Source organism: Aspergillus steynii (assembly GCF_002849105.1).
Source record: "Aspergillus steynii IBT 23096 chromosome Unknown P170scaffold_7, whole genome shotgun sequence".
Lineage (NCBI taxonomy): Eukaryota > Fungi > Ascomycota > Eurotiomycetes > Eurotiales > Aspergillaceae > Aspergillus > Aspergillus steynii.
Genome location: NW_020194404.1, coordinates 305,724 through 326,568, shown reverse-complemented (window position 1 = coordinate 326,568; position 20,845 = coordinate 305,724). Strand labels below are relative to the sequence as shown.

At 52.2% G+C, this 20,845-nt stretch overlaps 9 protein-coding genes across 9 annotated transcripts; 4 read left to right on the top strand and 5 right to left on the bottom strand.

The window, feature by feature from the left end:
- Positions 1 to 116: 116 nt before the first annotated feature.
- P170DRAFT_243501 (uncharacterized protein) lies at positions 117 to 553 on the top strand. Its single transcript, XM_024842966.1, has one exon. It carries the CDS (start codon positions 237 to 239, stop codon positions 486 to 488), a length of 252 nt encoding a protein of 83 aa, XP_024700720.1. The 5' UTR covers positions 117 to 236; the 3' UTR covers positions 489 to 553.
- Positions 554 to 1,012: 459 nt separating this feature from the next.
- On the bottom strand, positions 1,013 to 2,639 carry P170DRAFT_243463 (chitin synthase export chaperone). Its single transcript, XM_024842965.1, has 7 exons — positions 2,460 to 2,639; positions 2,327 to 2,362; positions 2,103 to 2,199; positions 1,950 to 2,037; positions 1,798 to 1,891; positions 1,391 to 1,724; positions 1,013 to 1,321 (listed from the first exon to the last, which is right to left on the bottom strand). Exons 1-7 carry the CDS (start codon positions 2,487 to 2,489, stop codon positions 1,101 to 1,103), a joined length of 900 nt encoding a protein of 299 aa, XP_024700719.1. The 5' UTR covers positions 2,490 to 2,639; the 3' UTR covers positions 1,013 to 1,100.
- Positions 2,640 to 3,906: 1,267 nt separating this feature from the next.
- P170DRAFT_457784 (Delta(24(24(1)))-sterol reductase) lies at positions 3,907 to 7,994 on the bottom strand. The gene is made up of 10 exons (XM_024851741.1): positions 7,853 to 7,994; positions 6,609 to 7,655; positions 6,210 to 6,541; positions 5,930 to 6,147; positions 5,281 to 5,302; positions 5,136 to 5,219; positions 4,921 to 5,072; positions 4,553 to 4,804; positions 4,333 to 4,444; positions 3,907 to 4,192 (listed from the first exon to the last, which is right to left on the bottom strand). The coding sequence occupies exons 1-10, from the start codon at positions 7,888 to 7,890 to the stop codon at positions 4,038 to 4,040; spliced, it is 2,412 nt and encodes an 803-aa protein (XP_024700718.1). The 5' UTR covers positions 7,891 to 7,994; the 3' UTR covers positions 3,907 to 4,037.
- A 1,211-nt stretch (positions 7,995 to 9,205) lies between these two features.
- P170DRAFT_243326 (fungal specific transcription factor domain-containing protein) lies at positions 9,206 to 11,667 on the top strand. Its single transcript, XM_024842964.1, has 7 exons — positions 9,206 to 9,370; positions 9,437 to 9,999; positions 10,055 to 10,179; positions 10,238 to 10,386; positions 10,438 to 10,616; positions 10,689 to 10,869; positions 10,938 to 11,667. The coding sequence occupies exons 1-7, from the start codon at positions 9,334 to 9,336 to the stop codon at positions 11,546 to 11,548; spliced, it is 1,845 nt and encodes a 614-aa protein (XP_024700717.1). The 5' UTR covers positions 9,206 to 9,333; the 3' UTR covers positions 11,549 to 11,667.
- A 42-nt stretch (positions 11,668 to 11,709) lies between these two features.
- P170DRAFT_365490 (HpcH/HpaI aldolase family protein) lies at positions 11,710 to 12,606 on the bottom strand (the record flags this gene model as incomplete). The annotated part of the gene is made up of 2 exons (XM_024844705.1): positions 11,710 to 12,194; positions 12,288 to 12,606. The coding sequence occupies 2 exons, from the start codon at positions 12,604 to 12,606 to the stop codon at positions 11,710 to 11,712; spliced, it is 804 nt and encodes a 267-aa protein (XP_024700716.1).
- Positions 12,607 to 13,084: 478 nt separating this feature from the next.
- Positions 13,085 to 14,667, top strand: P170DRAFT_478378 (aspartate aminotransferase; the record flags this gene model as incomplete). The annotated part of the gene is made up of 7 exons (XM_024853556.1): positions 13,085 to 13,240; positions 13,302 to 13,340; positions 13,411 to 13,500; positions 13,552 to 14,195; positions 14,271 to 14,352; positions 14,407 to 14,453; positions 14,511 to 14,667. The coding sequence occupies 7 exons, from the start codon at positions 13,085 to 13,087 to the stop codon at positions 14,665 to 14,667; spliced, it is 1,215 nt and encodes a 404-aa protein (XP_024700715.1).
- Positions 14,668 to 15,136: 469 nt separating this feature from the next.
- Positions 15,137 to 16,981, top strand: P170DRAFT_365463 (uncharacterized protein; the record flags this gene model as incomplete). The annotated part of the gene is made up of 6 exons (XM_024844703.1): positions 15,137 to 15,471; positions 15,531 to 15,681; positions 15,746 to 16,175; positions 16,228 to 16,332; positions 16,400 to 16,762; positions 16,815 to 16,981. 6 exons carry the CDS (start codon positions 15,137 to 15,139, stop codon positions 16,979 to 16,981), a joined length of 1,551 nt encoding a protein of 516 aa, XP_024700714.1.
- A 130-nt stretch (positions 16,982 to 17,111) lies between these two features.
- Positions 17,112 to 17,996, bottom strand: P170DRAFT_389205 (uncharacterized protein). The gene is made up of 3 exons (XM_024845859.1): positions 17,776 to 17,996; positions 17,374 to 17,720; positions 17,112 to 17,322 (listed from the first exon to the last, which is right to left on the bottom strand). The coding sequence occupies exons 1-3, from the start codon at positions 17,843 to 17,845 to the stop codon at positions 17,275 to 17,277; spliced, it is 465 nt and encodes a 154-aa protein (XP_024700713.1). The 5' UTR covers positions 17,846 to 17,996; the 3' UTR covers positions 17,112 to 17,274.
- A 281-nt stretch (positions 17,997 to 18,277) lies between these two features.
- Positions 18,278 to 20,746, bottom strand: P170DRAFT_413574 (RING-type E3 ubiquitin transferase MAG2; the record flags this gene model as incomplete). The annotated part of the gene is made up of 2 exons (XM_024846983.1): positions 18,278 to 20,403; positions 20,495 to 20,746. The coding sequence occupies 2 exons, from the start codon at positions 20,744 to 20,746 to the stop codon at positions 18,499 to 18,501; spliced, it is 2,157 nt and encodes a 718-aa protein (XP_024700712.1). The 3' UTR covers positions 18,278 to 18,498.
- Between the last annotated feature and the right edge of the window lie 99 nt (positions 20,747 to 20,845).

The window sequence follows — 20,845 nt, the reverse complement described above, 5'->3', positions numbered from 1 at the left end:
GAGAAGGATTTTGAGCTTCGGAGAAAAGGGCAATAAAAAAAGTCAAGCATATCCCGCCGGTCTCCTGTGATATTGTTCATGTGCATTGACTTACGCGATTCAATGTCACGTTCAATCGCATCCGTGACCTGAAGTGCTGGTCTACAGCCCCGGCAACGGAGAAAAAGAAATATCCCCCGACACAAAACACATCAGACTGAAAGGTTTTGGTGGGATCAAAAGCAATCATCTGTTGAATGGACTCTCCGGGTTCGAATCGGAGAAGCTCCAGGTATAGAAAGAGAAAGAGCATGCTCTTGGTTTTTGTTTGCACTGCGAGCGTCTTTTTGATGGCCACGTCCTGCAGTTTTCTGTCCTTGCAGCGAGCTTTTCTTTTTCTCTTTTTTTTCTTTGCAGTTATCGCTCTTATATTTGGAAGCGTGGCCTTCCGATCGTCGTTATACCTACCTGTACATATACTTCACCTCATGCTCTATAATTGTTTATGACCGGGAAGATGATACTCGGGGCAACAGCCTCCCTTCTCGAATGAAATATTGTGACATACTCCACACCTGCCTGGCGCGTCAACGTATCGTGTATAGTAGGTAAGGATTGATTATTAAACACAAAGCATACACACTAATTACAAGCAAATAGGTATCTAACACGGGTGATAGAAAAGATATAATAAACGAGTATGCCAACAGTGACCATAACGATGCCTTGCAGAGAGATCAAGCAGACGGGGAGGGGGGAAATGGGCAGGATGAACGATCATGATCAAAGCGTAAACCATCCCCGGAAGGCACATCAAAAGAAAAAAAAAGATATCGTGGAAACATCAGGTATAGAACATAAAAAGAACATGGTATCAAAACATCCGGACTCGTTAGATTCCGTGGAAAACATATCACAGGCAATAAACATCGCAGGCGCAGGCTGAGGGAGAGGATTAGATGAAACGAGAAGCAGGTTTGCGTGTGTGCGGGGGGAAATAAACCCCGGGATCGCGTCCCTACTCCGAAAGGCAATCGTCGAGTCGAGATTCTAAGGAGTGGAAAACAGGAAAAACGGTCTGCGGGCATATATGAGTGTGTTTGGGGGGCACGTTCGATCGATTAGTTGTTGTATGTTCCGGTGGGAAGCGAAGGCACGGGCCAGTCGTCCTCCGTGATGCTGCTCCAGAAGACCCAGACCATGACCACTGACAGGAGGGTGAAGAGGGTCTCGAATAGAGCGCCGTTGATCTTCCCACTTGTAGCCTGGCAGAGGTGGGTGCTGACCACGTAGTTGAAGATTTGCCCGATGGCAAAGAGAAGACCGGCACCGGCCAGGTAAACTATAAGCGACGGTCAGAGAATCTCCAAACGCAGCAGTCTGGAGGGGAGAACGCGAAAGGGCAACGTACACATCGGCCGGAATTCACCGAGGACGCGGATCACGAGGACGGTTTCCAACACGAAAAACAGTACCAAGCAGACGAGGGGAAACAACTGGTACAGCACGTAGAGCGCAATGTTGCGATATCCGGTGGACTCGTTCGGCGCGAATTCCCCGGTCCAGTTGAAACCTGTGTCCAAGGCGATATAACCCGTTCCAATGAAAAACACGAGGCCGGACGCGATGAAGAGACCGAGGGAGGCCGGGGTGCCATCATCGAGGAACTGGAATCCCACCATGGCGTTCAACAGAAGAATCCAACATGTTGCGGTAATTGCGGCGATATGCGCAGCCGAAAATCCCTGGCAAAAGATGGCGGATGAGCTTCACCACCCCACGACAAGATCCTAAATCAATCACGGCAAGTAAACATACCTTGCGAACTGCGCTATCGAGGGGAAAGCCGCCAACGCTAAAGATTTCGCAAATCTCAATGACAATGAAACCGAGCAAAAACAATTGGATTTCCCTGTCAGACCGCCAGTCAGAAACGTCGATTCGTTTCGCAGTCAATAATTTGGACATACCTTCGCCCAACGGCTGCTTGTTTCCGGTCTGACCGCCACAGCAAAAACAGCGACGTCAATATAGCGATAAAGGCCAGCAAAATCGACCCTGCGAAGTAGTCAGCGGACTGCCGCATTGGCGCACGCAGGGTGTGAACCCTCAGAATGCCATACCCAAATTGCTCAGATTTCGATCCCCGCTGAGTCCAATGCCCAGTAGTGCACATCCGCCGAACTCTCGATTAGGGGGTTGATTGTTGTCGACAAAAAGCTGAGGGGCGCAAGAAGACCGGGAATTAGCGAGACGTGACGGACCAATTGAATAATCACCGCAGGCAAGCAATTGGATATATCATATATCATCTATCCATCTGGGGAGAAGGAATCCATTCACGTACATTGCAGACCGGTAGAGTCGAATCCCGACAGAAGTCCTACACGTGCGGAAGATCAGCGGTCAGCAGAATGTTCTTGCTCAAGCCATGGATTCTCCCATTCAGCTCGGGATGTCGTTGATTGCCGGCGACTCACGTGGAACTTGCCAAACTGCGTCGAGCCCATGATTATCGACCGTGGGAGCGATAGACCATGCGAAGGATGGTTTGGCCGAGAGAACGAGGACCAGAACGAGCGAGGCGCGGCGTGGTTAAAATGGTCGATTTCCTCGGACCCACGCTCAGGGCCGGATTATGAGCGTTCCCGGCGCAGATCTCCGGTGCACGAAATTTGGGCGGGTTTTTTCTTTTCTTTTTTTCTTGGTATTATTTATTATTGATTCGGGCGCAGAGGAATAATCCCGTCGACCACAGAAGAGCTTCTGGCAGGAGAAACGGAAAGACGGAGAGGGGGGATTCAGAGAAATTAATGTAAATTTTTCGTTGTTATCGCGATGAGCCCGACCAGGCCGGCAAAAGAGAGGATGGACACGTTGGGTTGAGCGTCAGACCTGCAGGCGTGACGAGAATAATTAAAGGCAGCGCAGGAACTGCAAGGTCGAGCGAACGAGAGAGAAAGAGTGGGAGTCGAGAGCGTGGGGCAAATCAGACTGCAGGAGAATAAGATTGACGGTGGACGTGAGGAGAGGATCCGATGCGATGGACGAGGTCGAGGAGAGGGACCGCAGCGGAGCCAGCGAACGAGGCGAGAGCGAGGATAATCAATTGGATTGGGATTTTGGATTTGGGGGGAAATGAGCGAGGCGTGACGAGGAGATCCCGTTGGTCGATGGGCGTTTAGTCGGCGAACGGTCGAGAGACTAGCAGAAACACTAACGGCCCCGTTGCAACGAGAGACGGAATGATCACGATAGTAACTGCGGAATAGCAGATACCTACGGAGCAATATGTAGCACAGTAGCAGACGAGTACTTCATACTCCTTGTCCCCCCCTGGAGAGGCTGGTCGCCTTGGACAGGTTCCTCGCTCGTGGACGTCCATCTCGCACCCTTGATTCAGTCGTGCCTGGATCCTCTGCTTGTCCGTCCATGGATCGCTCCGATCCTCCGCCAATTCCAAGCCTCGTTCGCCCCCCTAATTGTAGCACATTCCAGAGGAATCCTCTTCCTCCCCCGACGGATGTCTACGATCTACGATCTACCTCGAGTGCATCGGTCGAGTCCTCTGCCGATCTCACTTCTAGTCGCCGTACATCGACTGGAGTAAGTCTGTATATCGAATATCCATGGCAACTGGGGGCGCGTAATGCCAATACGACGGGGGACGGCAAAAACAACCGCCAATCCGTCGGGCCATACGGTAATGACCGTATCCATTACGGCCTGCCCTTGCGTCGACCTACGGACGATGAAGATGAGGACGAGGATGACTCCATGAGCATCGCAGCTCACTTCCGTCCCATGCGAGCCTTACTCCGTACGTGCGGTGGCTGTCTTTGCCAATCCGGTTGCTAGGGTGGCCCCATGTAGACAAAAAATAGTCGGCGCCGTAGACTGGTTCGTGCTAACCCGAGCCACAGTTGCCTGGAGCTTATGACGCAACCGCCAATTTGCACAATCTGAACTGGTCGAAAGCAAGGTGGCATTGATTTCGTTGCCTAGTCATGATTATAGAGGGATCGACCAATAAAGCCCACCTTGCGACCGACATCTCTCTAGCAGACATCCTCGATCTCCAGGTCCTTCCCGTCATGCTCGCCCAGATCCAGCTTTAAAGTTCGTCCGAACAGCTCAAGCAGCATCTCAAAGCATACCTTGCTAATGGCCGGGTCATACCGTCCCTTGCTGAGTTCATCGCGGATGAAAGCATCTATTGATCGAGATCCCAAAGGTCGTCAGTTGGAAAAAAGGAAAAAAGGGAAGAAGAAAAAAAAAAGAAAAGAAGCGAAACGAAACAAAACGAAACACAACGAAAAGCATCCCTTCGGGAGCAACTCCATGGCAACTTACGCTGAGCCCAAGCCACCTCGTAAAAACCAAACAGGACCCCTCGATCATGAAGAGTCTTCCGGATCAAATCCCTTCCCTCCGGTGGGACATGGTTGTCATTCTTTCCGAAGATCTGCCACTTCCCGTTAGTCGGTGGTACAGAATCCAGACGAAGGCCCTTGAAACGTTTGGGGCGAATAATAATCAAATCAAAAATAGACAAGGGCTAGTCAAGACATACCATGAGTAGTTCACCCTTGATATCGCCGGCTCTCGCCAAGCTGTCGTCGTTCTTGCCCTCGGCCAAAGTCTTGCTGTGGACGTCCGTGGCGAAGTAACACACCGCTGCCTTCACTCGGCTGTCCAACGCGCAGCGATACGCAAGATGCCCACCTAGGCACATACCCGTTGCGCCGACCCGGCCATTGCACGTGGGGAGCGACAAGAGATAGTCGACGCACAAGGAGGCGTCCTCGTCGTAAGCCGCGAGTTTCTAGAAAGCCAAAAAGTCAGAAAGCCGGGTTCTTCGTGGCGCCTGACTGGCTCGGCTTGTCGGCTGGCTCTTAATCCGTCCGTAGTACTTCGGGGTTGAGCAAGGAAGATACGCACCTTGGTGATCTTCCACTTGTTCCCATTGTCCGTGTCCTGGGCATTGTATTCCAATGGCTCCGGACCAGTAAATTCATGATAAGTGGACGGCGCCGCACAAATGTAGCCTTGACCGGCAATCTGTCGAGCGAAGCGCGCAACGGGGCCCGTGACTAGGCGGGGTTAGCCTTGATGACTTGTCCAAAACGCGGAGAATTGAAACGGCGGTGGCTTGCCTTGGTAGATTTCACTAAACACTACTACGCCGGGGAAGCGGGCCTTGGGATACCCGGGGATGGTGGGATGGAAGACATAGATGCCTTGGGGGGCGCACTCGGGTCAGCAGTCGCACTGGAGTGAGAAGGCGGTTCGTAGACATACGCATGCTTCCCTTGCCGTCCGCCTGGGTCGGCACATCATGGAAGGATTCTTGGATCAACATTGTGAGATAATCCCGTCTGGCACGCTGGCTGTCACGAAACAAAAGATCGATGCCAAAACACATCGCGGGGTCTATCGATAAGACCCTCGAGGGGCCCGGTCATGTGACTCGCCCGGCGTGACCTGATTCTCCAGTCCAGTTGAATACTTGCGTAGTCACAATTCATAAATATTTTGGAAATTAGATATAGAAAAGCATAGGGAGCCCAGATCATAACGGGGAAATAATGTACATGGAACGAAAAAGGCGTTATGAAACATCAAAGACGAAAAATCGAATAAAGACAAGGCAAATGTCAGAGAATTACAATCAAGAAGACAAGAACAGCAAGCTCTAGCTACAGGCCCGGGGATGACCAGGCATGCATGTCCCTGCCATACTCAGCAGTAAGCATGATTAAAGAAGCGGCACACAAGTCCCTATAATGTCGAAAGTTGGGAAAATGAATTGAAATTGAAGGTCGCCCAGGGCGGCCAAGCCATAAATCGAGCAGCGAAGGCTCGGTGAGGGGATTGGGTCGTTCGTTTAAATCACATACTGCATGTCCGGTTAGTGGTCGGTCGATGGTATAAAGTTTGGGGCACTTACGGGAATGAACAAGTAGGGCACCTGTCTCTCATACTCCCTCCAGGCTTCGCCGTACTTGTTGCGGCACCGCTGGATGTCGCGCATGGCTCGGTGGCTAATCATGCAGGCAAAGAAAAGCGGGTAGAACCAGGGGAAGGGGCTGTTGAAGCCGGTGATGAGGCCCCAGTTCAAGGCAAAGAAGAGATCGCAAGTGTAATGGATCTTGCGAGCCTTGCCATCTGCGAAGAAAGTTAGAAACTGCTTTTCCGGTCATGGATCAACGACAATCAGGATTACTTACACCAGCCGTCAACCAAGATCTTTGAGCCGTCCGCGGAAGTGATGGTCTTGGGGTTTTCGACGGTCTGCCACGGCAACTGGGGGAAGGTGTTCCGGAAGACCATGGTACCACGCTCCTGCTGACGGAAGCGGTTCTTCTGACTGTTGGTCGTATCCCAAATCCAGTAGACGAAGAGATAGGCGACGTAGAGAACAACCAGGAAGTAGCGGTTCCAGTGGTAGGTGGCAGGGTCGTGGTTGGCAAGGTAGATCGTGCAGTGGCAGTAACTGAGCGGCACGCCGGCGAGGTTCCAGAAGATCAGCATGAAGCCCCATTTTTCGTAGTACATGTCCCTATTTCCTCGTGTTAGCGCTTCCGTTCGAACGGGACATTCTTGTCCGAGGACTTGGGGGCCCTTACCAAGTCGACACGATGCACTCCTCGCCCTTGGAGCAGGCGTTCGCGTAGAGGAAATGTGCCATCAGAAGGAATCCGACTTCTCCAGACACGTATCCGTAGACCTCGTACTGTCTGGCCGCGGCACCCATGGTGACGAAAAGAAGAATGTACCAGGGGAGGCGGACCTCGAAGAACATCTTGAAATCCAGGATGCCGAACATGCGGGGGTTGAGTTCCGCGCCCATGAAAAAGTCATAGATGTGATGACCCGTCATGCGATGTTCCGCGCCACGGGCCAGCGTCGAAAAATAGGCGACGAAAGAAACCAGAAAGCCGGACAGAATGGCGACACTGAGGAGAGGGCCGAACTCGTCGATGATGGTGTAGAGCTTGAAGACGCCGGTGACGTGCAGCAGCAAAGCCAGCACAATGCTGGTGTAGAAGGACCAGACGGCAGAGCAGTAGTAGGGCAGCTGCTTTCCTCCGAGCTGCGGAAGAGGACGACCCATGACCGTGATGCCGGGAAGAAGCAGATAGCAGGCGCCCTCAAAGACGAAGAACACCCAGTAGATGGTCCACGCCTTCAACGAGGGGAATGCGCCCTCGTACACCAAGTGACCCAAATGCGCGACAAAGTCCGAGAAGCTCTGGTCGGCGGCCGGACGAGGGAATTTGCCATCGTAGTAGGTGGCGCCAATCCACATGTAGTACATCAGCAACGGGAACCCGATCATCATGGACAGCACTCCGTAGGAGCCTCCAAATTCAAAGTGGCCGCTGTAATCAATTTTCGGATCCTTGCCCTCCTCCCAGCCGTCCACCACCCGGGGCTTCTTTTGAGGGGAGTCGCGCGCGAGCCCGTTCGTCGCTATCTCCTTGGGTTCCTCCTCGGAGGCATCCTCGGGTTTCACTTTTCCGGAAGTGCGCCTGCGAGTCGCCGACTTCGAGTTTTCGCGAATATCGATGGCAGAGTCCGAAGCATCGTCCGTGTTGGCATCAGGAGCCAATGCGCTGCTGCGGGTGACCCGACGGCCGGGGGTTTCGATGAAGCCGGGGCGCTCCATTTTCCTGGCGAACGAAGACAACGGTGTCAGTTCTAAGCGGTCCAGGCAGTCAATGGCACCGAGAACCAATCCCAGGGAGCCCTGGAGGGGGAAAAAGGGAGATCGAGGGCGAATCAATGGGACGACAACCACCAGGTGTCCTCTTCCATTCGAATTCCCCCTTCTTTTTATTTGCCGCGGACACACAAACAAATTACTTACCTGGGGGTTTTCCCCGTTTGAGAGCGTGTGACAGTCATGACGAGCTGACCATGCGACGAGCGCAATGCAAGTGAGGGCAGACCAGGACCAAGTAGGGGGAAAGCCTCTGGAGGCGGTGGAACTGACGCGAGGAGAAAGTGAGGGAGAAGAAGAGGGAAAGCAGAGAATGTTGATTTCGGTATTGTTGTTACTTAAACTCTGGCGGAGTCTTCCAGGTTTGGGGGGGAACTGCGGTACGGTATGTCCCGTAAGCCGGTAACTTACCGGCGTCCCACTCGACCAGTAATTTTCATTCCATTCCATTTCATTTCATTCTTTTGCGTACTTCTCCAGAGTATGACTGTGACCTACGCAGTACATTAATGTCCTGTTCAACCCCACTAATTGATATGTTTAAATGCTATATATATTATATGTTATTTACTTACAGAGTGCCTCTTGTTAGTCGTTACTGAGGTATTATATTATTCTTCTCTAAGCAATTTAAAGACCCTAGCGCGCGCACTGGCTTTTCACTAGTACTCGGGCAGTGGCATTCCATCACAAATCGATGGGATCTTGGCCTGAAAACCAGCCTTTTGCTGTGAGATTTACTCCAAACAGGATGTTTGACAAAGACCGAGCTGACCAGGAGCATACCCTTACTTCTTACTTGCCTGGCTAGCCACTAACATTGAGAATCGCCTACTTGTTCGACTCCCACTCAAGTATATTGATAAGGGGAACTCTGGCTTCAAGACCAGCCGAGCGCCAATGAGGCCTTATCTTACGTGAACTCCGCACTCCCCCGACATTTCACTAAACCCCCACAAATTGGACTTCTACTTCCTACCTCTTCTGCAAGTATATCTACTCATTAACCTCTACTCACTGTCTTAGACGATTCCCCACCACCCAAGGGCTCTATGCAATAGCTCGCGGGGGTGAAGCGAGCAATGGCCCTACAGGACAGAACCCCCACTGCGTACGTCAACAGACCGAATTTCTTTTAGCGGCTCGGAGAGAGTCCAACCTAATAAGCTACAGATGTGCGACTTGCCGTTCGAAGAAGGTGAAATGCTCTGGTACTTTCCCCTGTGACTACTGTCGTGATCGACAGCTGGAATGTCGTTCCGCCAGGAAAATCCAGAAGAGATCATATTCCGTTCAGTAAACTAGCCCTTGCAATCGCTATCTGCCACCTTTCTCTCGCCCGTCCTCACACATTTCCCCTACAGATATGTCGAGGATCTTGAAAATCGCCTGGAGAGATACGAAAATGCAGGCCAGCTTCCGGCTTCTATTCGGTCAGGTAATTTCGCTCAATGCTTCGTCTATTGCACAGCTTCGACGGGCACTGATCCAGAATCGAAACAGCGGCCTCCGTCGACAGCAACAATGAAGCCCTGGACCGTCAGGTGTCAAGTGATCCTCCACCGGACCGCAACGAAATCGCCAATGACCCGGCATATCTCAATTCGGCGTCCAGTCCAAGAGCGCAAATGTCTCATTGCAACCCGGAATCATCGACTTCTTCCGGTACGTATTATCAGTCGACCGAGCTCGGAAATTTCCCGTGAGCTAAAGTCCGCCCTTACTTCTTAGCCCTCACGGCGGACACCTATATAAGCTCTACACATATTGCTGCTGCACGCGTCGGGGATTTCCTCTGGAAGAAGACACCGATCCACCCCAATGTCTCCATTCCTGTCGCAGATAATAGCTTCGTGCCGTCACCGACACGGGGTTTGATCGAGAGCTGGTCTCATGCGCAACACGCGTTGCTTGAACCCCCAAGCCTTCCGAGTAGAAGCGATGCTTATGATCTTTTGAGTTGTGTAAACTTCTACGTTGGCCAGACCCAACAACACTTCGACGTTCGGGAGGCCTCGGACCATTTGGAGCTCTTCTTCGATGACCGCCTGTCGTCTTCTCCAACGCCAAAACTTTGGTACATAAAGTTGGTCTTGATCTTCGCTCTTGGAAAGCTTTTCGAGGGGAGATTCGATGGTGAGCCACTGCCGGGAGATCGTTACTTCAAGTATGCCCAGGGTCTCCTTCCAAGCCTCAGTGAGCTTCACGCATCCAAAAGACATGGTGTAGAGGCTCTCAACCTGGTAGCACTATACCTCCAGAGTGTCAGCAGAAGGGAAGAAGCTTACTTATACGTGAGTCTCTTTGGCTTTGACAACGGGCGTTTAGATTCTAACGTCCTACCTACAGGTCAATTCAGCGCTGCGGATCGCTATCGCTCACGGGTTCCACGTTCGTGGTCGGTTAAAAGAGTATCTGCAGTCCGAGAAGACCCACCTTAATCGTCTCTGGTGGACAATATACATGCAAGAAAAGTTGGTTTCTGTTTCTCTTCCATACGAACCGATTAACTGAGATCATTCATTCAACTAGACGCTTGGCTGCTGCAACCGGCAATCCATCCAGCCTCAACAGCGATACGATCGAGCTCGATATGCCTACAGATGCACTTGGGTTTTCTTCTCCGTTTCCAATCTGCCTCAATATTAGAATTGCACATATTACAGGTCGGATTCTCCAGAGTAAGGTCCTTCAGTCATTCGTTGCGCCTTGGTCCCTGCTAACTGAAATAGTACTGTATGAGCGGAAGCCACATAAGGATGCAAGTTTGATACACAGTGTTCAGTCTATCATCCAAGAGCTGCAGGTGATCTTGGCAGAGCTACCGTCAGATTTCTCAGATGGGACTCGCGGCCAGACCCCAAGCCTAAACATAAGGACGTTCGCTTCAATTCATATTATGCTTTACCAGGTGTGTTCTGTCCAAGTGTTTACCATCATCCATTGCGGCCCAAATAATTGACTTTATCGCTATACGAAACAGGCTATACTACTCACTATTCGGCCAATAATGTTATATGTCGCACGGCTCATACTGGTAGGAGATGAAACAAGTCGCTCTAAAATTTACAGCTCCTCCCTGGGTCGACTATCCCGAACTTGCGCGGAAGCAGCGCGCAGGATGCTTTCCATGACCCTACTGCTGAAAAAGGAAAATATTATCGGTACACACATTACCTTTACCCCAAACTAGAGATATGAGGGCCGAGGTTGCTAACCTTTCTCTACAAAGCTATCTTCGGGTTTTTTGATCTCGACGCAACCTTTTCGGGAGCATTCATCATGATTCTGACGGCCATATTCAACATTATCTGTGAGGGTGATCAAGTCCTCGCCCCATCCCCGGGGCTTGCCGAGGCCGTCGAGGTTCTGCGCCATCTTTCAGATCGCGGGAATATTTTTGCTGGTGACAAACTCCGAGAAGTTGAGCACATTTGGGCGCAGTTGCATGTCGACAACAACCTACACAATGGACCATTGGCAGGCTCTAACTGGACGGGCGTCTTCCCAGCGTCGCAAGAGCCGAATCCAGAACAATCCAAGTCTGTGCGACCCTCGGACATAAGACGTGACGCAGAATCAACTATGGGCTATATCCAGACACATTTGGCAAGTCATCGTGAAGCTGGCACCGAATCGGGCGGTAGTCCTTTCCAAGCTTCACACCACCAAAGGTCGGCGAATCACGATGACTTTCAAGAACTTCCGATTGGAGATTGGCTTGTCCGGGATACCAATGAACAGTACAATGCAATTTTGGGCAATCCAGAGTGGGCCTTAACTGGGCAGGACTCCATTGACTTTGCTGAATTAGCGAGTTGCTTTCCCGGGTTTGGAGAATAAACCACTCGACTTTTTGGTTCATCGCCCTGGTTCATTTCTAAACTCGCTCCATGACGTTTATTACCCAAGCAAAAACTTGCTAATTGAGGCTTTCATGATTCTGGCGCGAGAAAACCACATCTTGATCAATCTGGACCATCATAAAAACATCGATCTAGTATCTATATTACTGCGGGTACCGCCTTCGCAGCTCGAATAGCGCCCTGGGATAGGAGCGACGTATCCTGCTGCACCAGAATGAACCTTACTCCCAAATCATTGATCGCCCATGACTGGATTTCCGAGGAATCGTATACTCCAGCCAATCCCATAATTTTCCCATGTGCTCGGCAGGCCTCACTGACTTTGATGAGCGCGTTTCTGTACGTCGGCTGTTCGAATTGTCCTCCCACGCCCAGGTCGATAGACAGATCCGTGGACCCAATCAAAACAACATCCACTCCGTCAACCGCTGCAATCTCAGAGGCCTTCTCAACGGCATCTGCACTTTCGATCATGACAAACACGGTGGACAGAGATTGATTCGCAACTGGAATCATGGTGTCCAGGGGCATTCCCCGAAGCCCGACCTGGGGAAGCATACCTGTCATTGATCGGCAACCCTTGGGCGGATACTTGCATATGCGCACTGCATTTTTCGCATCATCTGTATTCGCCGAGCATTAGCGGATGTTGCACAATGACATGGATAACGAGGGGGAACGAATGCATCAAGCCGGATTGACGCGTAGGCGCGTACCTTCTGAATGAATGTGAGGGAAAATAATCCCCATTGCACCTCCGTCTAGAGCGCGCTGGACAAACCCATTTCCACATTGGTGAGGCACGCGAACAAAAGGCGTAATCCCAGCCAGAAGTCCAACCTGGCAAAGGTTACTCACTTGCTCCAGCGAGAGCCAAGCATGTTCCATGTCGATGAAGAGCGAATCAAACCCGGCATTTCTTGCCGTTATCACCACCTGCCCGTTAGACGAGATTTTGATGCCGAATGCCTTACAGACCTGGTTTGCGCCAGCCTGCAAATAAAGGCTATTGGGGCTTGCGCTTTCCGTGGCCATCTTTCCAAAAAGTATATGAGAGCTTTCGTGAGCTCCGGGAGTAGACATGATATCTGAGACGTGATTTCCATATCTTTTATGGTTCATGAACCATTCAATAGGATTATGTATTTCTGCTGCAGACAGAGTGTTTCGGCGGTTGGTTCCCGAGATACTCGCGATGCCGAGGTGTCTCGGAGCCACCCTCCGAAATGGGGACTCAGATGGTTGAGACTTGGAGTTTGAGCATCTAGTGTCAGATATGTGCCACAGGCTTATCCAAGCATGGAACAATAATCTCTACCGGATCTTCATACTACAAAGACGCTTCAAACGGAGGCCCTTTCCGAACTTGGCGGCTTTTGATAGCCCATTGGGCCCATTTGGGGGTGTCAGGGGTCCACAAAACCGATTGCAGGGGCTCGACGTATAAGATAAGAGCTTTCCCTTTAGGTAATGGACTTTTCATCCCATTCTGTTTGTCCAAACCGACTTCGAAATGTTCTTCGACGCCGTGGAAGCGGGTGCACCGGACGTCATGTACGGGCTCAAAATCGCAGCCGATGGAGACCAGAGCCCACTGAAGGTAGACCTGGGGGTGGGGATTTATCGAAACGAGCTGGGGGCGTACAATGAGATGAGTGTTCTAAGAAAGGTATGAGTGGATGCTGCTCTCGAACAAACAACCGGTTCGTTCTGACTCGACAGCGATTCAGGCCAAGGACGAGCTATATGCGCTTAATCCAGACCATGATGTGAGCATCCCCGGGAGCATGAGAAGAAATAGAAAATGAATTTTTAGTTTCTAACACGGCAGATATACAGTACGAAGTCACTACTGGAAATCCCCGGTATTTAGCCAACGCTGCAAAGGTCGCATTCGGCGGCGACTCTCCGGTCCTCGATGAATCAAGGGTATGGAATGAATGACCCAGACTTCGAACCCTATGCTTATAAAACCGAAAGATTGCATCCGTCCAAACGATTTCCGGCACCGGGTCCATACACCTTGCACTCATGTTCCTGGCTCGTTCCCCCGAGGGCAAGAATCGCCAAGTTTATATCGGAACCCCGGCATGGGGGAATTACGTGCCGATGTGCAATCTGGCAGGACTGGAAACCAAGACGTACACCCATTATAATCCCGCGACCGGGGGAGTCGATTTTCCATCCGTTCTCGACGCCGTACGTACAGCCGATGTAGGCAGCGTTTTCATCCTGCAAGGATGCTGTCACAATCCGACCGCGGCGGACTTCAGCAGGGAGCAGTGGCGCACGCTCGCCGTGGAAATGAAGAACCATCATTTGCTGCCGCTCTTTGACATTGCGTACCAAGGTCTGGGAGACGGTCTTGATGAGGATTCCTACAGCGTCCGATATTTTGCGCAGATGGGATTCGAAATGATTGTCTGCCAGTCCTTCTCCAAAAGCCTGGGTCTTTATGGTGAGCGCGTCGGTGTTTGCCATGTTGTTTGCGCCTCCAGAAGCCATGTCTATCCGGTTCATGACCAGCTCCGCTGTTTGATCCGATGGGAGTTCTCATCCTCCCCGGCCTACGGGTCCCGTTTGGTCGATTTGGTGCTGTCGGATCCTTTGAAAGAAGCAGAGTGGTACGTGTCCTACTAGATATCTATCTTCGGAGATTTTGCTTCTCTCTAAGACGACGTCTAAGCTAAAATCGCCAGGAATTCCGAGCTATCTCTTATTCGAAGCCGTCTTCGGTCTATTAGAGAAGCTCTTTTCCGTCAGCTGAACGATGTGCTCAAGGTACGAGATCCTGATGGTTTGTTCTGGAACAGACGACATCTGACAACTTACTAGGTTCCGGGGAACTGGGGCATTATTCTGCAGGGAAAAGGTCTTTTTTGGTGAGCTGAAGAGCACTCTCGAACCGACTCTTCTATACTAACATACCACTACATTAGTCTTTTGCCGCTGTCCCCTGAGCAGTGCAAGGATCTTCGGGAAAAGCACCACATCTATATTGTGCCCAATGGTCGGATCACCTTGTCCGGTCTTTCGGATCGCAACATAGAGTATGTAGGGCGCTGTATCAGCCAGGTCGTTGAGGATAGCCCATGAATTTCACCTTCTATCATGACAGCGATATTAGGCAGATCAACTAGAATATATATTAGAATGTTATATTTGTATTCGCCAATGACCTCTATCGTCATAATCGATGTACAAGGTCGGAGTTACTCTACTCCACGGACACCGATCGTCATCTAGTACCAGGAATTGAACATTTTTCCTTCCTAGCCACATAGTCGACCTAAGACGGGTCAATGTATACGTGAATCCACTCGCCAAGTATCACTAGATTTCCCAAGTACAATCCTATCGCGAGAGCCTTCGGAATCCTTTCGGAGGGATGTCCCGAGACCATCTGGAGGGATTCGGGGCCTCGACACCGAACCCTAACAAGTCAATATCTTCTAGTTGATAGATAAAGACGTATAGCATATAGACTGGAAGTAGAAATGCCAGTCCCTGCCCGCTCAACACTCCCTCCTGTGATTTCACATCCTCGCGTGCACTTCTGACGACAATGGCCGAGGATAAGGTCGAATTGCAACTCGAACCGGCCTCTCAGCCCGAGAATTGCGAGGTCGGGGAAGCTCAGCAGGTCAATGAACTGCGCCGTGATTTGCGACCCAGTCATGTCTTTATGTTCTCCATTGCGTGCTCCATCGGCACAGGCCTTGTCATCGGGTCCGGACAGGCGTTGGCCAGGGGTGGTCCCGGCAGCGCCCTGGTTGGATATGCGGTCATCGGCACGGTGGTCTTTTCGGTCATGACAGCTCTCGGGGAGATGGCGACGTTTCTGCCGATGAATAAAGGATTCGGGGGCTATGCCACTCGCATGGTCGATCCGGCTCTGGGGTAAGAATTGCGGGGATTCTTTGCTGTAGAGTGCTGGCTGACTCGAAATGGATGTGAAGCTTTGCGACCGGCTGGAACTATTTCTTCAAATATATCATCGCAGCGCCAACCAATCTCACTGCTGCCGGGCTGGTCATTCAGTACTGGAGACCGGACCTCAACGTGGCCATCTGTATTGCTGTCTTCGGCGTCGCCGTGGTCACCGTCAATGTAAGTGCGCGCGTTGGACGTGAGGGAGATCTTTTCCTAACCCCAACTCGGATTGATACTCTAGCTCTTCAACGTCAGGGTCTTTGGAGAGATCGAGTTCTGGGCAGGAGGCATCAAGGTCTGTATCATGATCATACTGATCTTGACCTGCTTCGTCGTTGCGGTTGGCGGAGGGCCCAATCACCACGCATCGGGGTTTGGGTACTGGAACAGCCCGGGGGCATTCGCAGAGCATATCCTGACCGGTCCCAAAGGGCGCCTTCTGGGGTGGTGGGCGTGTATGCGTCAGGCCTGCTTTGCATTCACCGGAACTGAGGTCGTCGGGATGACATTTGGCGAGATGTCGGATCCTCAGAAGAATGTCCCTCGTGCTGTCAAGCAGACCTTCTGGCGAATTTTTACCTTCTATATCCTGGGCATTCTCGTTCTGGGAATGGCGCTCCCTTACGACAGCAGCGTTCTTCTCAGTGCCACCACAAGCTCGACCAATGCCGGTACGTCGGCGTTGGCATGATTGGCGACGAATCCTCTCTAATTCCAGTGCAGATGCAAGCCCGTTCGTCGTTGCGATCAGGAACGCCGGTATTAAAGTGTTGCCTGATTTCACCAACGCGTCTCTCTTGGTCTTCACCTTGAGCGCGGCAAGCTCGGGTGCGTCTCAATTGACCCCCCATCAATCGCATAGGATGATACTGACCAAGGGGATGAGGGTGGGAAGATATCTACTGCGCATCGAGATCACTCTACGGACTCTCTCGCGACCGACAAGCCCCGGCGATATTTTCCAAAACAGTCGGAAGAGGGATTCCGATCTTTGCAACGTCCATGTCGGCGGCATTCATCGCCCTTGGCTTCATGAACGCCAGCAAGTCCTCCTCGTCGGTCTTCGATGACCTGGTCTCGTTGGTGACCGTCTTCGCCGGATTGAACTGGCTGGCCATCTTGCTGTCCCATCTCGGCTTTCGTCGAGGTCTTTCTCGACAAGGCATCGCAGCGTCAGGGCTTCCGTATGTTGGATTCTTGCAGCCGTATGCCAGCTACTATGCTCTGGCGGTTACCATGACGGTGCTCTTTTTCAATGGTTAGTTGCTCGGTTCTCGGGGATCGATTTTGTCGACTAATGAGGAGCTCAGGGTATAATGCATTCATACCTCGTTTCACGGCGGACAGTTTCATTCTGAGCTACCTCGGAATCCTGTTGTTTGTTCTTAATACCCTGACGTGGAAGTTCTGGAAGAAGACGAAACGCGTGAGAGGGTCCACGATGGACTTGCTGACAGGCCGGAGGGTGCCAATTTAAGGTTATTTTTTCAATTCAGATCAGTCCATCGATTGACCGTCGATGAGAATCTGTCACGTAGGAATTGAGGAAATCTACACTGTCATGGAAAGGCAGGTACGTAAGTAGTGTGGGTGCATATATATATATAGTCCACTCTTCCCCGGCTTCGCTCGCGGAATCAAGATAGTCAAGATCTTTTATTATTATTATTTACTTTATATGCAGACCAGACAACTCGCTCACGTATACATAAATCGGAAGGACACCATTCGGTCAGCCATCCTTATGCGGGGGTACAATTATATTGATATTTACGCCTTGATGGTGAAGGGACCGGCAGCGTCGAAGAGAGTGGGCATCTAGAAAACAGTCAGAGCAAACCCTAGATGTAATCCATGGCATGTACTCACCTGAGGAGCGTTAGGAAGGTAGGTGTCCACACGCAGGTACCAGACGGAGCTGTCCTTGACGGCGGTGACGTTGTTGGGGATGGTGACGGTGACGGCGCCGTCGGACTCGCGGATGCCGGTCTTCAGCTTGAGCGACTGGTCGAAGGAGATGGTGTCGAGGTTGCGCACGGGGTTGTTGTACAGCCAGACGCTGTAGGTGCCCGCCTCGTACTTGGACAGGGGGTCGGCGCAGTGCGTCGTCGGGGCCCGGTTGAATCGCAGGTCGATCTCAGCGCCGGGAGCCACGGTCGAGTTGTCGGGGATACCCTGGTAGATGTTGACGCAGGAGTAGTCCCGCTTGCCCCAGGCTGTTTGACGTTAGTGATGTCCTACATGGAATGTTTGTATCGAGGGGAAGCGTACGCTGGTACTTGTCAAAGCTGGCGGAGACGCTGGCGGCCAGGAAGGAGGCAACGGCGACGGAGAGCTTCATTGTGATGGGGAGAAGGGGGTTTTGGTGAAATATGAGATATTCTGGTTGAGATGGGCAGATAGTGGGCAGATGTGAGGGGAAAGAGAGCGATATTTATATGGAACTGCACCGGCCGAACGACCAAAAAATACACGACGGAACGGATCAGAACAATTAATTCCATGGAAATCGAAGGGATCGACAGCAGTGGAGCAGTCGGTGACATAAAAGCCACGCCACCGTCCGATTATTGGCTCCGTCGCCTTCCCTTGTCTCACTTTGCGCGCACCGGCGTATCCGACTCGTCCTGGGCAGCGGACGATCAGGGACTTTTCTGTTTATTCTGTTTATTGCTGTCTCAGTCTGAATCTTGAGCATACGCATAACTCTTCCTGCGTACGGAGTCTTCTTCCGTTCCCTCGCAGGCACTCCGATCTATTCGGACAATATCCCCTGCAGAAAAAAAAAATCTATTCATTCGAGACTCATCGTTAATACTAAATATGTGGATGTATGTATATAATTTCGGCAAAATGCATCAAGCAGCGAACTCCGGTCATGCGTCTCCCAGAAAGTACAGCCCATTCACACTCCAAAAGAATCCATAATTACACGCAATCGGTCGGCGGCCTCTAGACCATTAGTAAAAAGAAAACGAAGGGCGTGGAGAACGCTCAGGCCCCTCGCTGGATGTTGGTCGACATCAGCGTAATCTTCTTGCCCTTCTTCTTCTTGCCGCCCGACGCAGACGATGGCGGAGGATTGCTGCCTCCGGTTTCGGGAGCCGGAGCCGTCTGAGCCATGATCTCGCGCTCCTGCTGGGCAAACAATTCCTCTTCCCATCCCTCGAGCCACCCGTCGCGAGGAGCGGTTCCGGATTGCAAATCGGCCGGCTGGGACTGTGCCACCGCGGCGGTCCCCCACACGGTGCGAGCCCCGGGGGGACTGGTCGAGGGCGATGTGAGCGCCCCGAAGTTCGATGATGACTGAGGAGGCGATGTCGATGACGAGCCGATACCAAAGGCTTCGCTCGCCAGTGGCTGGAAATCCCGATCGGAAAATGGCGGGTCGCTGATGCCGATGCTGGTCCTCTTCCGATGAGAGGCAGCCCACCGCTTGTCATCCTCCTTTTCGGCACGGATTCGGTCCTTCTCCTCGCGGATCTCTTTATCCTGGTTCCGCTTTCGTCGCCGGCCAGTTTCGGCGCCGAATTGGTCGAGAATCTCCGGAACAACCACGTCTCTCCAATCGCATTCCAGGAAGTTCACCTCGCAGCCCTGGGGCAGATGGCCCAGGTATTTCACCCGTTTGCGAAGCTCATCGTCGACGATATGTCCGGTGGAGATATGCTCGACCCGAGGAAGGATCGTGGCAGGGAACACGGAATAGTCGCCAAAAGCCGCCTTGAGTATGCGAATGTCTAGAGGAGAGAGGTAGAACTGAGGCAGGGCCTCATAGAAGTAGAACGGGTGGTCGGAGGCTTGGGAGCCGTTGGGTTGTCGGCTTCGGCCAACCCCCGGGTCTCTCTGTTTAGACTTGGTCTCAGGGGCCGCGCTGAGGTCGACCTGGCCCATGGCTTGCGTGACGTTGTCCGTTTCGCCTGAAGTAGCCGGCGTGCTCTTCCCCGATTTAGTCGCATGCTGGGATGTATACATTATCGCAACTTCGTCGGGCGGAGGCTGAATCGGAACGGGCTCTTTGGCCTGCCTCGCGACGGGGGATTGGTGTGAAATCTCGGGTGGGTTGCCAATCCCCTGGAGCCTCGTCTTGGCCTCATTGATTGCGCCCACGGCCTTTCGGGTCCAAGTGGTCTCGTCACCGAATAGAAGCTCATCCTCCAGCTCCTGCCGACGGAGTTCTTCGATCTCCACGTCGTACTGGGCGTTCATGTAGTCCTCGCCGCCTTTCATGATGCGGGCGTAGTCGGCGACTTCCGCAGCGTGATACCACGGAATATCCTCTTCGGGTCCAAGACCCTCGGCGCCGTCTCGAGGGAGAGCCAACGTGCTACCCGGTTCCCTCTTGACCAGTCGTAACACCACATCTCCACCCTCGACGGGCAAGTCGCCCTCCTGACCGCGGAACCATCGCACGGGCCGAGTCTCCGAGATGTAGATCGAGTCCCAGCAGATGGGGCATTTTTTCCATCGCGCTTTCTTCTCGGGAACATGGCCCTCGTCATCGGCCGAGTGCATGTAGCGTATCAGGCACGGGAGACAGAATATATGACCACATCGGGCCATTCGAGGGGCCACTGGTGTCGATAAACAGATGGGACAGCTGGCCGATTGAGTTTCGGCCGACACCAGGACTTGAAGCACGGAATTCCAGTCCAGATGAACATCCGCATTGGCCGCCTGGGCTTGGTAACTTCGATTGGGCGTTACGATAAACCGGTAATTGGCATGAACATATCGAGCCTTGTCCATGGCATGATATCCGGACCCCAGACCCCATGACGCATACCGGCGGGGGTTGCGGGGTGGGGGTTGATACTGCGGGCGCGGAGGGAGAGAGAAGTTCATAAGATGCGTGATGGACGTTTGTCCTTTACGGCTGGTGGTTGATCTCATGATGGCCTAGTTCACGCGTCCCAGACCTGGTCAGAACGGATTGACTCATGCAAACTGAGAGGGGGCTTCGGAGGGACCTAGGGGAGGGGGCACCTACGGATTCGTTATAATCGTCATCATCCAGTAACCGAGGACGCGCTTGCTTGTGTCTATTCCTCCGAGACTGATTGTTTCTCGGAGAACTCGAATTCCGTGATGCTAATCCTGCTCCAAAACTGCCCGAGCCTCCCGCCCGTCGCTGCGAGCCGCTGTCAACCGAAGGGGCCGAGTGAAACGTTGCGGATGCGGATTGATTCGAGGTATTCAGTGCTTTCGAAGAGCCTGGAGTCTGACCAGCATTGGACGACATTGCCCGATTTCTCAGAAGCCAGAGGAATGGGGTACCTTGCGCAAAACACTTGGCCGATCACTTGGTCCGGGGAAAAGGAATGAATTCTAAAGGAAGGCA